Below are 23,721 nucleotides of genomic sequence, written 5' to 3' on the forward strand. Positions count from 1 at the left end.
TAATGATTTGTCTTTTGAGATTCTTATAGCATATGACAGTATAGGCTGCTGTCAAAGCTTAGATGAGGTTACCAACTGGCAAACGGGGTAGACACATGTATGCATAAGGTGTTTTGCTCAGGTTGATGGGATTACCATCCAGTCTGATGTCTTCAAGAGCCCTACGTACATAAGTAAAATCTCTCATTTTGCAGAAAGTATCTTCGTGCATCTCTTGAATGTTGTTGTTCTAAAAGAAAAAAAAAGCTATCAGAATAGTTACCTGAAAGTAATTTTTAACTCTTTGAAGAACCATTTTAGGATGTTTTTCGGTGCCTAGAGAGATACTCGTTTGAACTCAAGGACCCAAATTGTGGCAGCAAGTCATCAACAGAGAAATCCTCCAAGCAGGGGGGAAATTTCCTTGGCCAATGCAAAGCTTCAAAACTAGGTAACTCAAATCATGTAGAAGAAACAGGCTTTGCAGGAGGAGCCTGGTAGAAGTATAGAGCATTTTCCTTTCTAGATCATATTGAAGAGACTTTTTGACAAATTGGAACCAGCGTAAGCCAGTCCAAAAATCATAGAAACAACTTGATGTACCTGCAAAGACACAAATCTGAAATTTGATCTGTGACAAATTTCTTTCCTGTAGTCCCTCCCACATTAGTTTACCCCATATCTATATATATACTGGGAAAATTGAATTAAATTCCTCTCATATACCTTATATTCACTGATCTTTTGTTCTTGAAGTGAACCATTTAAACAATGAATTGCTAGAATACAATATTATCAGAAAACTGGGACTAAAAGTTCATCTTCTAAAGTGAGGGCTGTCTGAAAATTCTTCTCTTCTCCATTCTCTTGCTAGTCAGAAATTAGTGTGGAAAAAGTACAACTCACTAACTTTGTTCTGTAGCACATATCACTGAATATTTAATTTACAGCCACAAACGGGCATAAAAAAGATCAGCTAACAGGCGGAGAGTTTCTATAGATTTACTTATTGAAAGATAAGGGTTAAATAATATGTGATATGTTAGTTTGATTATTAAAAGTGGGTTTTTTTCTGTATTATGTAACATCTGATAATACAAAGTGTGCATCGATACAAGAGGAGATAAATGGAAAGAAGCAGAGCTGGAAAAAGTTAAAAGAAAGAATTCAGAAAGAAAGTGTTAGATAAAGGAATTGCAGAAAGATGATGGATGCGATGTTCCAAAATAATCAAATGGAAACATTTTGTTGAAAAATGTTTACTGAGAATTACCTTTATTAAGAATGAAATGCACTGAATATAGATACAAACAATATGTAAAATTACTTCCTCTGGGTGTCTGAAAGTATTCCCGTTGGAAGATTTGCGTAAGCAGTGTGAGGGATTTCTGTCATTGAAGGTTCTAAGACTAATGATGGTCTGGACAGCTGTGACCATAACTTTCACCTGTACTAATAATAAGTCTAGAATTTAATGTTTGAAAAATATTGTATTACAAATTCTAAAAATTAATGTTTATCTGAGCTAAATTTTAATTGTTTGAAAGACTGCATTCATTAATTAATTGTATATTTCCAATAGCTTGTTTAGTCGAGTAAGAACACTTCTGGAGAAACAGGAGAAACAGTACATGGCAATAGTTGCCTTTTCAGTTTTACTATTTGAGCTGCTACTTTTATAGCCTACCTGAAGATGGAGAGCTTGGAGGCTTTCAGGGAGCGGCAAGGGAATATGATCCAAGTTATTGTCAGTGATGTAAAGATGCTGCAGTTCATTCAGATCCTAGAGGATAAAGGAAAAAGGCAGGGGGAAATGACAGACATATTTGAAAATCTCTAGCAAGTAAGTTTGAAATCTATCACTGCAATGAGCACTGCAGGATAGTAACATTTTGTTTTAGCATGATATGGGTGAAAACACAGAAACTCGAAGACAGTAATGAACTTTCATTTGCATATGCTGAGAATGTTTTTGTTAAGAATTGGGTGTTTGGATTAAAATGAAGGGGGAAAATGTTTCTGAACTATCTACAGACTTAATTATTAGAGATGTAATTTCAGTGATTATGTTTTAAAAAGAAAATACTTCCTCTTATGGTCATTATATAGAAAGGCTTCTTGTTCTGTCTGCTTTCTTTTGTGACAAGCTTACTCAGTTTTGTAGAAGTGTTTTGGTGTTAAAGCAAATAAAAACTGCAAAAGAAATTACTGAGTTAAAAATACATTTCTCATTCCATTTTGAAAGGTAAATAATATTCTCTCTTAGTGGATAAATGACTGACAGACACCATAACTAGGTTACTCACAATCATCTTTGAAAGCTCACAGCAACCAGGAGAGGGTCCTGAGTCAAGCCAGTGTCACCCTCATCTTCAAAAAGGGCAAGAAGGAGAATCCAGGGAATTATCAGCCAATCAGCCTCACCTCAGGCCCTGGAGAGCTGATGGCTTCATTCTAGAGGCCATCTCTATCCACATGGATGACAAGAAGGGGATCAGGAGTAGTCAGCATGGATTCCCTAAAGGTAAATCATGCTTACCCAACCTGATTGCCTTCTAAAATGAAACAGCTACCAGGGTGGTAGAGAGGAGAGCACTGGATAATGTATACATTGATTTCAGTAAGGTTTTCGACACTGTCTCACAACATGCTCATAGGCAAACTCAGGAAGTATGGACTGGATGAGTGGATAGCGAGGTGGACTGATAACTGACTGAATTGCAGATCCCAAAGGGTCATAATCAATGGCATAGGGTCTAGTGGGAGGCCTGTCACTAAGGCTGTCCCCCAGGGTTCTATACTGGACCCAGTATTGTTTCACTTATTCATCAATGATTTGGATGGAGGGGCAGATGCCTCCTCAGCATGTTCACCGACAGTGCAAATCTGGGAATGGTGACCAACACCCCAGAGTGCTGTGCAGACATATAGAAGGACCTCAACAGGCTGGAGACATGGGCAGAGAGGAACCACCTGAAGTTCAACAAAGGCTAGTGCAGGGTCCTGCACCTGGAGAAGAACACACCAGGAAAACAGCTCTTTGAAAAAGGACCTGGGTGTCCTGGTGGACAACAAACTGTCCATGAGCCAGCAGTGTTCCCCTGTTGCCAAGAAGGCCAATGGTATTGTTGGTTACATTAGGAAAAGCATTGCAAGCAGGTCAAACGAGGTGATCCTGCCCCTTTACTCTGCCCTAGTGTGGCCACTTCTGGAGTGGTACATCCACTTCTGGACTCCTCAGTACAAGAGAGACATGGAGCTTCTGGAGCGGGTCCAGTGGAGTGTGACAGAGATGATTAAGGGACTGGAGCATCTATCTTATGAGGACAGACTGCATTTCTGACCACATCCCAGAGACAGGAAAAAAGATTTTCCCATACAATCGAGACTTACTTTAAATGCCTCATTACGTATTCCTTTGTGACCAAGCCTGTTCTTACTAACATCAAGGAATGTTAAGGTAGATGGTAACTCAGGGAGTTGCCTTATCCTGTTGTCATGGAGCACCAGCTCCTGAAGCTGGGGCAATCTTCGGAAGGCATCCTTGTGAATATCTGATATAAAGTTTGCCGTCAAATCAATCTTCTTTAAGCTGTCTGGCAGAGAAATAAGATATAAGAGGTATGTAAGAATGTATTTCCTGAAATTTCAGAAAAAAAAAGGCAAATGGGTCATTTAAATTACAGGTGAAGTGTCTTGAATCATATTCATTCCTGGCCCACAATGTGACAGTGTTCTCAGTATATAATGCAATAATCCATATTTGAACAGTTCTCCTAAGGAATCTTTCAGTGAAAGACTTCAAAGTTAACAGCTTTAAGGTTTCTGTGTGCTCTGGAAATCTTTTATATTACTATCTTTTGAAAAAAATAACACGTACAGGGAAATAAACATATTCTCTACTGCCTTGTTCCATGCTTCTTTATTTTAACATTTTCGTATATATAAGAAATTTGTACACTCAAGCACTTTTCTAATTAAAAACAACCCAAACAAAATTAAATTGAACATTTGGGGTTTTTTTTCTACCCTTCTAAAGATGATTGTAAGTAACAGAAAAACAATCAGTGATCATTGCTATTTCTAATAATTCAAAAATTTGACAGAGAATCTACATCTAAAGTAATGACCTTTATGCTCCAAAGTAACAAACTGCTTTTCTGTGTGTGCATTTGTGTATAAAATTCTACCATCATCAAACATTATAGAAAATGTATCACTGTGTTCTAGATTAGGATAAACCAGAAATGATAAAAATTAAAGCTAATTGCAAGAATACTGCTATCCATACTTAAGTTAGCAAAGTCATTTCTGCTGATCTTCCTGATTCTGTTGTAGCGTGAATAGAAATGCGTGGTTTTCTTAGGCAATGGTGGAACAGCATCAAGCTCACGATCGTCACAGTAGACTGTAGTTCCTAGGCATGTACACAAAAGGCAAGTGGGAAGGCCTATGAAGGAATTTAAAAGAAAACAGTTTGTTAGAAAGAAAATGTACAAATGTAAATTACTACAATGAAATGCTCACCTAAGCACGTAACAATTAGACTTTGTCTATAGTAAAGTTTGCTCCCATTACATTTTGATAACCACATCATATAATTGCAACAATAAAGTGATTTAAATTCTTAACATTTATTTTTCTCTTTATTCCTAAAAGAAAAATTAACTTGTTCTAATACAGTGTTTCTCAGACTATAACTGTAAAATGTCTGGTGACAGCAACCAGCCAAAGGTCAGTTTCCCCCTAAGCTAGCAAGTGTGTACTTCCCTCTAGACAGAGGACTCAGAGCTAATGACTGAAACTTGTTATAATTCCTGTTTTATTATCTAAATAGTGCGTCTGAATATTTTGTAGGGAAATTAGTATTTTCCTACAGAGCTACGGAGTAGAACCTCGGTTTCCTTTGCATGTTGTTTAGTTACCTTTTCCGATTCAGAAATTCAGAGTAATGAAAAATCTCTCTATCCTTCTAAGGTAACTTGGAGACCATGTTAACAAAATATTTGGTTGCCACCACAAGTTTGTGAAAGTGAAAAATGAAGCCATTTCATCTCAATCACCAAGCTGCGTGAATACTATGAATTCAGAAGTTTCTTTTGATGGAACTATTCAAATTTTGTGAGACTTGTGAGACTGACATTTTGATACATCTTTTCTTTGATTATGGGTATAAACCAGCATATCTCTTTATCAGCTTTTAATCCCATAGAAACACTTTTCTGTTTCATGTTTTCCCCTTTCTTTTAGCAGATATCTGGTTATTTGTTCTGGTTACTTACAGAAAAGTAACATAATTCATGAGTATGAAATGTTTCTCTTGCAGATTAGTTTTTTCTCTAGATCAGTTGTGGCTACATGACAGATGTGCCTTCTTAGTCCATATGAAATACCAATAGCTAATTGAGGTGCCTCTTCAGGCAAGATTAAAGAATGAATAACTAGAGTATTCTTTTATTTGAGAATCTCTACTTGGATATTCAGGAATAACATTTATGGAGAGATAAGACTCTTTTCATACTTTCCCTAATTTTCTCCACAGGACAGCTTACACTGGCTACAAGGAGCAAGCCTGACACAGGGAAAAAAATAAATTGCCACACCTTGAAATATTCCAGGAAATCTAGGCCTAAATGAATGTAGAGTTAAGGATGGCTGACACTTTTTCATAATATTGCAACATAGTACAGGAAAAGGGTTTCCCCTTCTGTCCTATTTTTGATCTTGGAGGAGTGGTATTTGTCACCTATGGATGGTGCATATTGAAAAAGAACAGAAGTAGGGGAAGGGTTCAAAAAGACATCAGAAAGAAAAATGAACTTGACTTGATGTTCCTGAGCCTTATAGTCTTCTATTCAGTATCAGGCCACTAACAGCAATAACATCTGACAGGAAAATATGTTGTTAAAAAAAAAAAGACACAAAAGCAATCTGATTTGATATGTTACAGCCTTGAGCTTCCCATGAGTGTCTCTAGTTAAAACACTAGTTGGTTTGCATCCAGTGCTTGAAAATGTTGACACACAGAGAATTCATCTTATATACTGTTTACATGACATTTTGTAACATCCTGTAGTTTTCAAAATTGAAAAAAAAAAAAAAGTGGGCTTTTTTTTATTTTCTGAAATGTCCTGTGAAATTGTCATTCAATTTTTATTTGTTTTGACATCAGTGTATTTTTTGTCTATTCAAGGTTTTCTTGTAATATGTATAAAAAAAGGACTATGAATTATTAACTCCACTGAACACCCAATTTTGGAAATAGGAACTCTGGGGTTTCGGTTTGGTGTTTTTTGTTGTTGTTTTGGAGGTTTTTTTTTGGTTGGTTAGGATTTTTTGTAGTTTGTTTGTTTTTTTTTTTTAATAATTTCATTTTTCTTCTATTGCACTCAGCTGTAGAGTTAGGCATAGTAAAATGTGGGATTTTCCTATCTTTGTATGTTGGTCACCATACAACACTAAGATCCATCAAAGCAATGGACAACTTAGTGAGCTTCAGCTACAAGAGCTTAGAGGACCTTCTGACAAATGCCAATTATTAACATTGCAAAGTTTGTGTGGGAGAAGAACAGATTATGTTTTGCAATTTTAATTGCCCTGCAAGATGTATAAAATCCTTATTTTATTATCCATAGTCAGAAGCACTGAAAATCATCTTCATCCCAAGTTTCTAAATAGTTACCTTTCCTTAAGTTTAACAGTTTCTCATTTTTACGGTAAAAAATTCTTCAACATTTTAATTATATGTTGTATGACCATATTTACAAAAAAGATGTAGTAAATAATTATAAAACAAAGATAGTTGATAATGACATTGAAATCTAAGACAAAAAGAAACCCACAAAACAAGTACTGGTAGAATTTGCCAACCATCAGCAAATTTTTAAGTTGTAAATCCTCACTGACGCAGTTTTTTTCATAGTAAAATAGTGTGGAAACATTTTGACTAGGCACTGTAAGAATTCAGAGTACTCAAGATAAGTATGTTATATCTTTCTTCAGTAAGAGAAGTACAGAAATTATGAACTTCCTCTTCAGTAAAAAAGATTGACATTCATAAGCAAATAAAGTGTGCTTACTCAAAATCAAAGCTACGCTCACAAAACTCATTGCTCTTTCTTACTAACCATCTTGAGTTTGGAGTCCAAGAACCCCAGATCCCTGTGCTGAAGACCCATCAATTAATTTTGGTATTGGTGCTTCGTCCTCAGTTTCTTCTGTCAACGTTGCAGAAGAATAAATCTCTTGAATTGTAGAGGGCAATGCTGTCCCAATCTCTGCCTAGGAAAAACAAAGAGAAAATATTAGTATTTACTTCCACTGACAACTGTTTCTCTTCCAGTTATCCATATTCTCCCACTAGAGGTCACATGTTTTCTGAGATTTAGTGCCTGAGCTGCATTTTACTCAGCAGCTTTAATGAATTCTGATGATGTATAAACAATTCATGAAAATCCAACATACTTATTCACTTTTTATCTCAGTATTTTGAATGCTTTTTTTACACACACATGTATATACTTCACTAGTGAGAATATAGTGAGAATATATACTAATAAAATTAGTTTTTCACACCTAAGGATAAATTAGATTTGTGATAAAATCTGACATATTGTGTGTGACAAATGAAAATTTGCTGTGAAACATCAAAAAGATGTAAGTCATTTACCATTAAATTGTACCAGCATAAATCTAAATCTGATATAGCTGTGCAGGGTCTCTTTTAAGAACATTAACATGCTTTAAAAATCTTATTATTGAAGATTTTTGAACTCTGACTTCCCATGCTACTTTAAATATGTTGGCAGTGTTTTTTTCACTTTTTTTTGTCTAAATCTAAACACCAAAAGACTCTGGTTAGTTTCATTTATCAGTAGCTGTATTATGTGGTATGAAAAATTAAATATATATAAAAATATTAGATAAAATCTTGATTTTAAAAAAACAAACTATAAATTTGTAAGATCCTTACATAGAACTACAAAATGTTTCTTTTGTCCTGCACTCAAAATAATTAGTCAAACCAGTAAATTTTGCCATTCTGTTGGCTTTCCTATGCGAAAAATTCAGGATAAAAATTAAGATGTAACAATTTTCTCGCATCACATAGCTCATAAAAAGAGTATTGCAGACTTACCAGGCTTGTTGCAAAGGGACCTATGTGTGTAAAGAGGCAGAGTGGTTTTCTGTAATCACCCAGACATGGAGTATCCACTCTAGTTGTGTGACCTTTGCAAGTTACTATACTACTGTATCTTCATTTCCTCTTGTGTAATAATATTGTTTGATTATACCAGGGTTTCTTTTGAAAATACACTTTATTCTTTAAATCCAAGACAATGAATTAGTGTCCTTATAGGGCTTTGCACATCTGAGGTACCATTTAAAACTTAGGTAATATATCGACCCCTGTGGGTGCTGCACCCCTGCACTTTGCTTAACACTCCTTACCTTTTTGTAAGGCATGACCAAATGCAGGAATCTTTTCACAATATCATTATCCCAAGTGAGAAGGCACCAAAGTCTAAAATTCTGCTTCAATAAAAATTTTCCTCCACTGCAGCTTTCTAGCACACCACTACCATAAAAATATTGAATCCTGAATCTTTCACCTAACCAAGCACCTCCTTTTCTGAGAACATCCTTCACCTACTGCTGGATTTGCTGTCTCCATGGGGAACCAGTTGTTGAAATCAATCACAGTACTGTTTTTAATTCTAATTGTAAAGGACAGGTAAAAAGTAATTGCATCCAAACTGGCAAAGTGTTTAGGAATTTTTTAAATTATATTTTCTATATAAACTACACACGTTAAAGGAACTAACACGTCTGAGATCTGTGCCCCAAGCACAGGCAAAGCTTTTACTGTAATCTGATCCCTATTTGGATCTCTTTGTATGTGTACATAAATTTTAGTTGTGACCAGCAGATCAAGGAGATGATTCTGTCTGTCTCTCATGAGACCCCACCTGGAATACTGCATCCAGCACAGGAATGGGCCTGTGGGAGCAAGTCCAGAGAAAGGCCAAGAAGATGAATACAGGCTGAGACAGTTGAGGTTGTTCAGCCTGGAGAAGAGAAGGCTCCAGGAAGATCTTATAGCAGCTTTTCAGTACCTAAAGGGAGCTTACAGGGAAGCTGGAGAGAGGCTTTTTATGAGGAAATGTAGTGACAGGACACGTGGGAATGGCTTGAAGTTGAAAGTTTTAGATATTGTGAAGAAATTCTTTATTGTGAGTGTGGTGAGGCATTGGAAGTGGTTGTCCAGAGAAGCTATGGATGCCTCATCCCTGGAAGTGTTCAAGGCCAAGTTGGATGGGGCTTTGAGCCACCTGGTCTCATGAAAGGTGTCCCTGAAAATGGGATCCTTCAAGCTCCCTTCCAACACAAATCATTTGAAAATTTTTGGAAGAAAATACTTTACACTTTATAATAGACTCACTGAATCTTGCAGTGTAGCCATATATTCATTACAAGCAGTATTAAACATTATGATCATGGACTGCCTGAGAACATCCAAACAACTATCTAAAATCTAATTTTTTGCACAGATATTATTTGGTTTAAGTTATATAATGGCCACAGGTTCAAATATTTTCCAGCAATGAGTTTCACTGAAGACAGAGAATATGGAAGCAATGAGAAACCAATAAGCACTTGGAACTTCACAGGCTCAGATTTTGACTACGCAAATTCAGGTTCTCTTATATTCTTTAACTGTATTCCAATGCACCACAAATTCTATTACTAATTAGAGTTTATGGACAAAAATGGCCTGATACAGTTCAAGGGTCATAACTTTGCAAAATACAAGGTGATCAAGTGAGCAAGATGACCTTCAGATGAACTATAACTGAGTAACCTGAGTTGGTGTAAGTAAGAGTTTTGTGCAGATAAATACACAGTGTTCCCATCTGCAGCACTGACAATAGACAGCTTAACCAGGAATGGACTTGGGGACAAATCAAAAGAAGACTTTGGGAACAAAGGAAATGGGACAGCTGTTCTCTGAATGGAGGAAGCCCAGAGGGAGAGAGATGCATTCCAGACTTTTATTGACCCAGGTTAGTGTTGCACTTAAGTTCTTGCGTATGGTGTCTACTTCACCAGTTTTGTGGAAATCAGATAAAAGTCTCTCTCCTAAATTTTGGAATAAAATTCAGAGATTTTGAGACCTGTTGTTTGCTTCATATGCAGCTTTTGTGTCAGTTCTACTGAAAATAATATTTTGGAAAAGTGTATTTTCAAGATAGAGTTTGCAAATAGGCTTCAGACCATACATAATTTTCACTTGTTATGGGATTTGGGTCATATACCCTAACTACCATCTCTCTGAATATTTGAGGGTATACTTTATGGAACTTACTATCTTGGGATTTTTGATTTACTCTATCCTTTTGAGGTGTTCTTTGTTGATTAATCACTGTAGCTGTTGAATACCAAAGTAGAGGTATTAACTCCTAGTATTTCTATTTCTAGACTGTTATCTCTCTCTTACTGTAGGATGTTATCTAGTTTTGTAAACGCACAGTTGTAAGTTTCCTTACTGGTGCATTAGGCCTGGGTTCTAGGGAAACTGTTCCAAGTAGTTAGCATTATCTATTCAGTCCCCTGCACCAGTTGTGGCAGTCATAAAAAAATAAAAATTATTACAGTTAACTTAATGATGTTGCCATTTTTATACTGGTAAGAGAGTAGGAGTTCACTGATATGTGCATTACATATCAACCCTAAAGCATGAGAAGTATTTTCTTGCTACTTACATAGCTTGGACTTGAACCAGTAACCTAAAGGTAAAAGTCTGTTTCCCATTATTGGTTATCTGATCCATGCAGCTTTCTATCTTTATATATCTTGATAAATCATGCAAGACTGTAACAAGACAAAGATGTCTCTTGGATTGCACACTGTACAGAATGATCCCTTGTCTTCCAGATGTTTCTTTATTTTTGGCAACATGCACTTTAGTTTAAAAAAAAAAAAGGAAGCAGAAATGATTATGTATCACTTAATAGCATTATTTTCCATAGGGCTTTTGGAGGGGGTTCATTTGAGGGGGGTGGCGCAGTATTTCCTTTGCTAATTTAAGAAATATTCTTTATGAAAAATCACAAAGCAGGAAGAACATTGTAGAGAAATACAGTAAAGTATGTTTCTCTTGGACAATAATTGCAAGTCATAGAATAATAATCAGCCTTTAAGGACAGATTTAATACAGAGCATAAGAAAGAAAAAGAAAAAGTATGGTATCACCTGTTTTTAGCTATGGGGTCTGGTTATGCTACATTTAGCCATCTAACCTTATGGTTAACAGTTACCCTACTCTGTCTATGGAATCAATCAAGAGTCTTGGAGAATACCAGTGTAGAATGTTAGCCATAGAGCATGCCAAACAAGAATGATATCTTTCTAAGTTTACATGACATATCTATTTTTTCCCCATTCTGTATTTATCCAGTGTGACTCCAGTTTCAAATGAAACTACTTAGTGTGGAGGGCCAATTTAGAGGTCCCCCCTGGAAGTTCTGAAAGTCAAGAACACAGAAATCAGAATGTATCAGTGGGCAGTAAAATGCAATTGGTAAAAGCCAGTTCCCAGCTTGCCATCCATAGGCTGGACATAAGTCTGTACTATCATCCTTTCACAGTCAGTACAGAATGAGACAAAACTTCTGAAAAGCAGTTGCAGCTATGGCCACAGATGCTCCTTTTAGGGTGGGGTCTTTAGGTATCTATCTCTCACCATTGACTGTAAAGAAGGCAAGGCAAATGAAAGGTTAGAAATGGCTCAGGAGTCTGAGCTGTAGGGGAAAAGGAAAGGAATATGAAAGAATACCTGGAGGCTAGGAGTCAATAGGACTGGAGCAGAACAGAAATGTATATAAGAGGAACCTATGAGGATTATGGGTTCACATAATCTATGCAAAGAAATAAAATACAGAAAATAAATAAAGAGGCAAGTAACAAGACTAGAAGCCATTAGATGCTACTTTTTTCTTCTCAGGTGGTGTAATTCCATTGGCACATGTTTTGTCTGTTTAATGTCTACATCTTTAGGATCAAAGTTGATACATTACATGTGATAAGTTTAAATCCACAGGAGAATCTGAAGTGTGTGCTGTTTCAGTGTTTCCTTTAATGAAAAAATATACACTTTAAAACACAAATAAAAATTCAAAATTTAAAAATAAGCATGAAATTGAAGGGACAGTTGTTTCACACACTGACCCATCAAGAGCAACTGGTTTCTGGTGTAGCTATTCCAAAGCTACCAAAGGCTTACAAGTATATATCTAATTATGGTAGAGGTTATTCATAGAATCACAGAATGGTTTGGGTTAGAAGGGACCATAAAGACCATATCATTCCAACCTCCCTGCCTATGTTTTCCTTTGTAAAAATGGCTTATACTTGCTTGAATTTTGTATTTAAAGAGTTTTTTTCCCCCCTATTGCTCTATCTTTAAGAGAAATAGATCTGCTAGCCATTGTACGCTAATGCAATAATTACTTATACTGCAAATTATACAGCTCAGATAAATTGTCATTTTTTTATTACAAAGCTACATCAATAAGTTGTATGGAGAAGTTAGTGCAATAAAACTCAGTGAAATCTTGGAGAAAGTGATAGTTTGTTACAGAGTTTCTAATTTACTGATTTTACCTACTCACACTCTTTCTCTCAGATTTTAAACCCTTGCACATTTACATCCATACACTCCCACATCCCTAAATGTGTATGATCAAGTTATCTGTCCAGCATCACCTCTGTTCCACATCTAAAACAAGGAAAAGAAGCTACTGAGTCCTTTTAGTGTCTCTGGGATTCTTTTTAACAGACTGAAAACTAACATTTGGACAGTTTTTTATCTCCTTAAGTTTCACCAGCTGTTATGGGACCATCTTTTTCCTTAGAGTCTTGGATACTTCAGCATCCATCAATCTTATGCTAGGTTGCTGTTCATTACCTCCTTTTACTCATCAGGAATATGATTTCCTGATGGCTCATGTGGAAAGAAATTATATATATTGCATTGTACAACCTATTTCCTGTCTGCTGGTGGAAGGATGAATAGTCTTCCCTGAGAAGTTATCTGTGCTGCAATGTTATCAGGGTGCAGGAACTTTGATTTTCACATAAACAACACATTCCTCAGTTTTACTGATGGAAACAGTGTTCTGGAAGTGGTGCAGTCGAGTGCAGTACCCATTACTACAAACACAGACCATTATTCCAACCCTTTCAGTCTTCTAATTTTTTTTAATTTATTTAGTTGTTTCTGCTGGGTCTTACACAGACATACATGCATAAATTTCCATTTGTACTTCAGTCAGACCAACCTTAATATTTAAGTTTCAGAGCTCTGGCGTTGTAGTACAATTCTCTAGAAATCAATGTCTGTGGTTTCTCCCTTGGAAAATATAGGTAGATTATGAGGTTTTTTCAAAGAGTCTTTGAAAGAGAAACAGTCTTTTTAGCATCTTGACCTCAGAATATCCTAAATTTTTTTATTTCAAAACCCGTGTATTTATGTCATATCCGATTTCAGCTGAGTAAAAACATTTGTGCTGCACTGCACTGCTGTAGAGGTTTTATTTATTAATTCTGTTGTCAGAGAATGAAAAAAAAGTCAAAGGCTCATTCCAGCACTGTATTTGAAAGTACAGATTTTATTTCTAACATTCTGCTTTCAGGGATAATTAATATCTAAGTTAAATTACAGCAGATGCTTCTTATTTGTTACTGTTTGTTGTTTGTTTGTTTGAGGGTTTTTGTTTTTGGTTTTGGTTTGGTGTTGTTGGGTTTTTTTTAAGTAAGAAAAAAATTTAATAAAAGGTTGGTTTACTCCATTTCAGTTCAGACGAAACAGAGGTGCTGGTTCTCCACATGTCCAAGCAAGAGGGCTGAGATGCAAGTTGCTACCCTGAGGAGGCTGATAGCCCAAAGATCTCTGTTCCAGAAGACATCCTAATCATCAAGTGGGGTCCAGAAGGGAGTTTGGATGAAATGTTGAAACAAAACTGGAATACATCTAAAGAGGCAAAACTCATGGCAGGAGAAGGAAAACAAGTCACAGGAAATGTTATTTTGTAGCTGAATATGAAAGCAACTGAGACCCATGACTTTTTCCAAAGAATTATTAATGTTCCCTGCATTAGATAATCACTAACCATGAACAAAGATAGAAATTACTCAGAGCAGAACCATAGCACTTCGGCCTTTGAGCTGCATAACAAACCATGCTCTGGACTGTGTTTTGATTTGCTCTAAAGTTATTCTTATCTTAAATTATTTTTAAATGGGACAGAAGTGCACATTATTTAACTTCAGTGTTCAAAAAAATATAACCATGGGTACAATTTAAGAATTTGAGATAACTTTCTAAAATGTCTGTATCTTGGTTTCATATCCCACATCAGTAGAAGAAGCCACAAAACTGGAAGTCTTGGGTGAAAAGAAATAAAGGTTTAAGGGACCAGGGAAATCAAAGTAGCAAGCATCTACTGTAAAAGGTGTATGTAAGTTCACTGGAGTTTCAGCTGTTTCCTCTTTCGCAGGTTTTTCAAACATTGCAATAGTTATTCTTAAACATTGAGCTCCAGATAGACCAATTTAGGTGGTTTTGGACCAGGATAACTACCTACAGAATCTCATCCAGTCTGAGGAAAGAGGAAAGATGTAGTTACTCTGTTACTGTGCCGAATATCAGTTTTAGTTGCTCAAGAATGTCTTAGCCAGTACACTTAGCCTGTAAAACATTTCAGATAACTAAGTGGGTTGTACTAGAATTTAGGGATTAACTGCTGTTTCAAGTTCTTCCTTTTTGTCTTGTGTTATTTACTTTTGCTCTATGACAAAGTAGTTAAAACATAGCTCGGGTATTTCATGATGACTTTTTAATCCACAGAAATGTTCACCTCTTGTGAAGACATCTGTACAGAAGTAAATGGAATCAGTTATGAACAGCCAAGTGAATATTCAGAGCTGTAACCAAAGCCTGACTGAAAAAGTAGAAAATTTTTTTTAGGATAAAGCTTCAAATGATAAATTTAATTCTCTTACCAACCATGTAGCTATCTGACTTCTACATTACTCATACCAATTAATAAGTGTTTTAAAAATGTATGTGACACGTTCTGAAAAGCCATTGTATATCCACCTTGAAGTCTCTTATTTAATCAGATACTTGGCACAAAGACAGAAACAGCAGTGTAAGCCTCTCAACTCTGTAGAATGGCAGGAGGGAGTTCTTGAACATGTTTGTTATGGCAACAGCAGATATGGTTTGTGTGTATCTGCACACATGAGTGAATGTGTGTGTGCAACTGAAGTTTTGAGGTTTGTGCAGGCACCTGAATTTCTTATTATCACTGATTTGAATTCAACAAGCTAATGCAGCATCAAATATTACCCTTTCACAGTGCTTCTTTCTGATTATTTTGTGGATTGTACTTTACAGCTCACCTCTGTTGTGTACACAAACCAACCTGTATTTAACTCCCTTGTTTTACTACTTATTCGGTGCTAGCATAACTACTGTGAATTAAGTGCTCCTTTGCTTTTCAGCCTCACTGATAACCTATCTTAGCCATGAAAATATTTTTCTGATGTTCCTATATTTTCACTTTTTTTTTTTAACTTAGCTTTTCCTACCTGAAGGAAAATAGACTGATTATGTTTAACAGGCACTGTAATAAAATTTCAATGCCATTTTATTAAACATTAGTAGCTGATATATGTAAGAATCCCTCTCCAAAATTTGTTTCCAAACAAAGTTTTAGTTTCAAAGAGGGAAAAAGTGAGAAGCTTACACAAGAACACATTTGAAAGTCTGGTTTGATTGCATCCATTTTGAAGATGTAAATCTGTCTTTGTATGTTTGCAGAGCAGTTGGGACAATGGAGACCTAGTCTTGACTGGGCCCTCTAGACCATATCATGATATAAATAATAATTGAAAATACTTATGAATATACAGTGAAGAAAAGGGAAGATACAGCACCTCAAGTTTATACTGTTGTTACTGTCAGTTTCAGAAGATAAGTCCAACACAAAGAATGTACACTTACGGTGACATTCCTTTGCAGTATCTTTCTCCTTTAGAACCTTGGAATTCATTCCTTGGTAATCGACTTTTCTCTTACATTGTCTTCTTTTAGTCACTATCTGTGAAAGAGTTTATACTGCTCTCTGTAATGTCTGTACACACATTTTATTTCTGAGTGTATATTGCTTAAGGTTTTTCCAGTAAGACTTTTCCTTTGGATGTAAAGCTCTGGCTAGGTCTTCATGTGTCACTAACAGGATCTTGGAAACCACAGAATTTATAGCCCAAATTTGACCCACCTAACACCTGAAAATGTAAAGCTTTAACTAAGGATTCAGTGCAATTCTCAGAAATTATTCCCAGCTATAATTACTTTCCCCATGTAAAATATTTGCATTAAAAAATGTATTCAGTGTATACATTTTTAAGTACCTTTTCTGAATCTTAAAGTTATCTTAAAATCTATGAGAAAAATACACTTCAAGTGGAAAAATATCAACAGTCATTATCTAGACAAAATGTTTTCAGAAAAATGTTCACAACCCAATGAAGTCTGTGTGTATATATCTGCGTACACACTTCACAAGAAAAAATATTTCCAGAGTATGAGAAGTAGCAAAATCATGAACTTTGGACTTTGTCACTCTTGATTAACTATATTAAGATGACATTTTGGTACTAAACCTGAGACAGGTGCCTAGGGTTCATCAAAAGTTACCTGAGGTAGATAGGTTTGTGAGGTCAGGCTGCGATGGAGTTAATTTTCCCCATAGCATCCCTCATAGTGCTGTGCTTTGTGTTAGTAGCTACAAAGGTGTGTTTTAGCTAGTGGTGGGCAGTGCTGGCACAGCACCAAGGCTGTCTCTGCAACATTACTCCCTCACCAGAAGGTACGGCGTGGTTAAGATCTCAGGAGGGAACACAGCTGGGATAGCTGACCCAGCTGAGCAAAGGAATATTCCAATGGCATCTGCTCAGCAATAAAAGCTAAGAGAAAGGAGGTAGTGAAGGCATGGGGGGTGGCTTTATTATTTAGGTGTTTGTCTTCAGGAGCAACTGCTACCCATACTCAAGCCCTACTTCCCTGGAAGTGTTTGGACATCACCTATCTATGGGAAGTAGAGAATGAATATTTTTTGGTTTTTTTCCTTTGCTTCTACATGCAACTTTTGCTTTTCTTCATTAAACTGCCTATATGTCAGCTCACGAGTTTTTATCTTAATTTCTTCTCCTGTTTCTCTGAGAAAGGGGAGCAAGAAAGCATCTTGATGGTCATCTGGGTCAACCCCCCTCAACAGATATCCTGAGAGAAGGAGCCATACTTGTCTTGGAGGATAATCTTGGGATGCAAAGAAGAACTTTAGTCAGATAGAGTGAGTGGGAAAAATCCCTCCCTAGTTACCTCTAGGTCTTTCCTCATTTTGGTAATTACACATTGAATGAGTGATCATAGCACATAATGGGTAATATTCTGAAAAGGACATACTACATAGGTGCTTTAGCTTGACTCCTTAAGTTGCACATGTACTTCATTCACATTGAAATTAACAGGGACAGCACACTGAAGTCCTAGAACCAGTAAGTCTCCTGACCTGCTGAAAAGACACTTGACTTGGGTAAAGTTTGTATTTTGCCAGTGAGTCTAAAAACATGATAAACAGAATGATTTCTATTTTCACTTAACTGAATTTTAAAATCTTAAATTGAAGACAGTAACAACAGAAAGTACTTCCTGTTTGTGTGTATCTCTTTGGTATTGCTCATTGTGTAAGCTATGCATAATAAAAACTAACCTGTGACCTTGCATAAATATTGGGTTTTACACATAGACACACTTGTGTGTTTCTCATCTTTATGAAAACAAGATTGCAGGCAGGAAAATTGTAACCATGGTCAAGAAATCAAATGTATTCTGTTTAAAACTTGAGCAACATCAATAACATTCAGTGACTAAAGTATAACTTGCAAGACTGACATTCACTATCAAATAGTGCACTGACATATCTATAAAAGCTACTTGATTTCTACTGACCACTCATCTCTCCTGGGATATGAGGAATTGTGAATGTTTAGGTTTCTCTTGGGTGGTATGAGGAATGTAAGCCAAAAAAAAAAAAAAAAACTCAACTGGCTAAACATCTAGGAAAAACAAGTTTCTCACAGGGAGGTCCATCCATGTGTAAAGAAAAATTCTGTTTGACTGCTATGATAGATGACCTTCATCTGATGAATTTTAAAAGGGCTTACTGAAGAGCTCAGTAATGGGAGATAATCCTGCTCTGGAAAAGAAGCTTAACAGACAATATGAATAATCTTTCTGAACTCTGCTTATTCCATGCTTTCTTAAAAAAAGCAACCTGTGATGATACCTCTTGTATCTTTTCCTGTTGGGTGCCACTTCGATCATCCTGAATTTCCTTTCATCTGGAAAAGGACACAGAAGCCTTGCCTTGTCTCTGTCCTTCATTCAGAAACTTGGAAAAGGGCACCCCATGCTTTGGTATCCTAGGACCATGCACAGAGAACACAGCACAGGAGAATTCCACCTACCATTCAATGCATTTCTTAGAAATCTACTGTTTGAATGAGAAAAACCTCCATGGTGAGGCAGATACACATTTCTAGAAGGAAACTGTCTTTGTGAGAATGATAAAGTCTTCATTCTTAAGACAAAAAAAGAGACATAATCTGTGATTTCTTAGTAAATATGAAATAGAGAGGGCACAGCAACTAAAATTGGTGAGGACTTCACCAGGGATGAGAGTTCAAGCACATGAGTAAATAAAGAGCTTTGATTCTGTGTGTCACAAAGGAAGCAGGCCTAAGGCAAAGTAATTTCTTTACAGCAAAGTTCTTCTCAGTCCTCCTTAGATTGAAAATTTATTTCCTACAAACTGCAAATTTCTGATTTTGTGCAAACTTGAGATTATTTTTATCACTTCAGTTCTCCAGTTTTGGCATATATATTTATTCTTAAATTGTCTCTGTCCTTTGATTTCAAATCTGCTATCCAATTTCAATCTCACATTAATGAAAAACTAGCTCCTGTCCCTCCTGCTGTAATCATGAATATTTCAAAGGAATGTATTTTCATGAATTATGTATTGTTATGTGAAAAAGTACTAAAAATGTATAAAAATAAAAACTCCATATTATTATTTAAATATTATATTTTTCACTCAACTCCTATCGCACTCAATCCTTAATCACAGAGTTCATGTATTACCTTCAGGGAAGTTGTGTCCATGTCTAATCAACAGTGAGAATAAAATTAATGTAGCCTTTTAATAATTGTAGAGAAATAGAGTGTAGGAGAGGAAGGAAGTGCTGAAGTCAACAAGTGGAGTCCCTTACTTGTACAGGTAAGATATTTTAATAACTCATACTGTAAAATAATTTCAAGCGTTTTTCTTCAATAATTTTTCTTACTTTCCTGTTTTTAAATTCAAGTGCTTTTCATTTCTTTTTAGTTCCTTCTACTCATTTTCTTAACAGAAATAGAAAACATTAGCTTTTATAGACTAAAATACTTGTACTGAACAAATCTATTACAATAAGAAATAACCTAAGAAAATAGCATTTTACTACCTCTTTTATTGGGAAATGCTGTATGTCATGTCTCAGCAACCTCCATTTGTCATCCAGATAAATAAATCACAACAATCTTGAACAGAATTTTTGGCAAAGAATGGAGACCTGAGGAAAGCATGGTACCTTTCACCTTCTTTCAAGGATTGCCACAAAAAAATACCAAAAAAGATCAGGATATATTTTGACTGTGTTTGTAGATTAGGGGAAAAAGTGAATGAACTGAAAAAGCAAAATAGAAGTCACATGAGTAGATTTATCTGATAAATGTTTTCATGGCCAGAAAAAACTGATCAGTTGCCACTGCGTTTGTGCACTTTGGAAAGACAGAATGAAGTTCTAATTACCTTTACTTCATCAAACTGCTTGTTTTCATCATAGACAAATGGGTGAGGCAGCTCTTCAAGTGGTACGTCATAGAACTCAGAATCATAAATTATGGTATCAGTGATATGTGCAGCTCCAACAGACTCAAAGATAAAGAATCCCAGAAAAGCATTTACAAAGGTCTGCATTCTGTTTTTTTTCTGAAAGAGAAGAAAATGGACAGATTATAGGTAATCTGGTATTCGCAAGACATCCATGAAAATGTAATGTCACAAATAGAGTACTTATATATATGACACAGTATTTCTGATGAATAACTCATGTTTATTCATGATGACTCAGTGGTTTAGTCTGCATTGCTTCATGAAGAGTCCCTGAGTCTGAGAATTTCTGGAGACCGGAGACTTTTGCCAATGTTAACATTCAGAGAATATGGAAAAGACCCATTGAATTTTATTGGTATAAAAATAAATTTACCTTAATGAGAAAGTATCTTAACTGTGTTTTTCCCCGTTCTTCTAGCTTTACCTCTTTCCACTGCACCATTTGAAAAGAACTTTTGAGAAACTAGAGAAAAGGTAAATTACTATATTATTTGTCTCTATCACAATAAATAATCTTTCGATATGTACAACAAAGTAATTTTATCTTTCTCCTACACCATAAAAAAAATCAAAAGAAAACAAAAAAAAGTTTATTAGAAAACATTAGAAACTCTTTCTTTGTTGTCTCTGGATGAGTGTAATCAAAACACTTTACACCCACTTGTTGTTTTGTCAGAATATAATTTTAATTGGTTAAATAGTGTGGCATATTTGGACCACACTTTCGCAAAGGTCTGGGGAGCAAACTAAAAAGTGTGTCCTTTACAGCCCCTTAAGTGACAGTACTCTGAATTCGTTCATTATTCAATCAACACCATTTTTAAAGTAGTTAGAAATGGTAGTGTAGTACAGTCACCTGTTCTTCTTGGAGAATAGAACCCATTTAGAGTTCCAGAATTTTTTAAAATAGTTGAAAATTCATACTAGGCTTGAACATCAGTGTTTATGCATTCCCTTTTCCTTGTAAGTGATGCATTCACTATTATCATATAAGATGCCTGACACAAGGCTCTATTCAGACTTCTTTACTTACACCCTGATTTAGTTACAGCTCACATTAGTGTTACCAAAAGCATAGTGATAATGGGCAGTGCAGATGTCTAAAAAATTGTACTCCTGATGTGATACCATAAGACATACACTTAAATATTTAATTTAAAAAATATAGCTACTATAATAGATTAAATATAAGAAGTAATGAACTTTTTTTGAATATATGGGTTGAGAAACAGGCTGAATTTTAGCTTCATGAAAAGAGGTCTTTATGAAACTGGTTTAGGCATGAGGATATGAAATTCCTCTGGGGATGGTCAGGAATACAAGGCATTCATTTTTCTCTCATTTGCTTTATTCAGAAAGACTTCAGCCGCTTCAGGAAGAAGCTGTAGTCACTGGGGCTTCTCTTTGAGAAGGCTTAGATGAATTACACCTTTCAGTATTAGCTTTCAATATTACCAAGATATTCTACTTCATTACAAAAATGAAACAAAATAAAATAAATATGCACTCAATCTCTGAAATAAACAAGTACGCTATAGCTTGGGGTTTTTTTCTGTCTTTATGTTTTCTTCTGCCTGTTTTTGACAACATTGATTTTGGTCTTGCTTTTCTTTTGTGAGTCATTTATCCCAGATGATTCAACTATAAAAGACGTTATCCATTAACCCAAAAAGTAGTACTAATATATCTGTTGTACTTTTTCCTCCAAATAAACAAACCTTAAACGAAAAATTGCTCATTATTCAAAATTATTTTCATGTCAAATTGCGTAGCAAAGAAAGGTTTTTAAAGGGTATATAGCTTGATAAGTATTTAATGTTATATATGTATATAGACAAAAACAGCAAACATAGTATCTGTTGAAAAAAAATCATTTACCTACGGCTATAGTATCTACATTTACTTGCAGGCTTTGCATATCTCTATTTCTCTTACGTGTAATACGTTGGAACACACTGTAATGATATTGGCATCTGCAGTAGCTGTAAGATCAAATATTTTGACGAAGATTATGTACACCTCTCATAGGAAGGAACTAAGACATATCCAGGGAAAAATAAATAGTCTCCACAATCTGCAAGACTTTGAATCAGTATTATGCATGATAAAATAAAACTAACGCTATAAAAATATTTCCTGCGATAAAAATTGAATTAAGAGAGAAGTACCAAAACTTACCTTTAGCTTCTGCTCTCTCAAATGGGATGAATTTACTCGGAATGCAGAGCCAGTGGTATTAGACCCCGACCAATGGCAGTGGCATTCTGGGGTTGTGGGAGGTAGTACAGCTTCTACCCTCAACTGGAGGCCTCATCCCAGGGAGTTTCTCAGACTTCAAACACCTTTATAAGTGATTCTCTTGAACTGAATTTTAGGAAGGTCAAACAAAGCTTTAATGTAAGAAAATGACATTTCATTCACATTACAATATTTTACACCCCCACCACCACCTCAAATTTCTTACTGTTACTTACTGCTACCGATATACCAGTAACATTTTCAGTTGCATTCTGGAAACAAACTTTTGGGTGGCCTGATAACTTAGAGATTTAAATTTCCCAGTGTTCAAAATCAAGGCCTAAACAAATTATAGTTATATAATTTGTTTATACATATTATATATTAAAATTTTTCTGATGTGTAACATTTCTATTTCGTGGCTTATTATATATAATGATGTTTAATGAATTTTCATCTACTGTTGGTATTATCTAGTATGCATTCAGAGGTACTTTTTTCCCCTTTACTTTTCTATAAATATTTATGAGGCAATACTCATAGAATATACTCTTTCCAGGATGTTTTTCTTCTAGAGGAAATACCAGTTCCATAATAGATATGAACATTTATCATATGCTGCAAATGATAAGCATAAACTGTAGTGTCATGTGCTCTACTACAACAGAAATAGGTTTTACTATAAGTCAAGCAATAAGTTTTGCACAAGTCAAACTAGCTCTTTTCCTAATTGATCATACTTTCTTTATTATCAGTTCCTACTTAATTCTGTGCTTACCTTTACATTAGCAGTATCTGTACCACATGCAGCTATTCCTCTAAATGTTCTCATCATTTTTCCAACTCTTAAATGTAATATACCTCTTAATACTGTCAACATCCTGTATTAACAGTTAGGGAACAACATAACCAATTCTGTATCTATGGAGGTAATATAAGATTCAAGTTTAAGGTTAAAATGTGCTAAAGACACTTTATTCCCTTTGCTTTATGCAAGTTACACATTAATTTTTATTCCAATAAGAAGACCATCCTAGAAAACCAAATTTGCATGAGACACTGAAAGTGCAATAAGAATTTTAAGCCACTTGTCAAAAATTTGAATATCCAACATCAAATTTCTAGTGACAGACTATGGAATTCAAGATGTTTGATTGGGTTTGGCAAGTAAGTCAATGGGTAGAAGAACAACAGCTCTGTTAGCAGATAGGTAGAGGGTAGGGTACTGCAGGACATATCAAGTGGAGCTAGGTGTCGTGCTATTTTGGCAGCTGAGTCAAGAGTGCAGTGACTTACAGTACTATGACCACTCCTGGATGACATACTTCTTTCTAAGGAAGATTCAGCATGAATCGCTTCTATAAAGATAGGCATCTTGAATCCTTAAATCTGATATTTTTAATTTCCTTATTCACTGTCCTTTCCCATTGGAAAATGC

The 23,721-nt window shown here is 35.5% G+C and overlaps 1 protein-coding gene across 1 annotated transcript; it reads right to left on the minus strand.

Annotated features, from left to right (window-relative positions):
- Positions 1–22,248, minus strand: EPYC (epiphycan). Its single transcript, XM_050324165.1, has 7 exons — positions 22,220–22,248; positions 19,962–20,141; positions 7,107–7,260; positions 4,271–4,429; positions 3,373–3,575; positions 1,667–1,762; positions 1–229 (listed from the first exon to the last, which is right to left on the minus strand). The coding sequence occupies exons 2-7, from the start codon at positions 20,127–20,129 to the stop codon at positions 59–61; spliced, it is 951 nt and encodes a 316-aa protein (XP_050180122.1). The 5' UTR covers positions 20,130–20,141; positions 22,220–22,248; the 3' UTR covers positions 1–58.
- Between the last annotated feature and the right edge of the window lie 1,473 nt (positions 22,249–23,721).

The sequence above is a fragment of the Myiozetetes cayanensis genome, unplaced genomic scaffold, assembly GCF_022539395.1.
Source record: "Myiozetetes cayanensis isolate MyiCay16 unplaced genomic scaffold, myiCay2020 scf3, whole genome shotgun sequence".
NCBI classification, from domain to species: domain Eukaryota; kingdom Metazoa; phylum Chordata; class Aves; order Passeriformes; family Tyrannidae; genus Myiozetetes; species Myiozetetes cayanensis.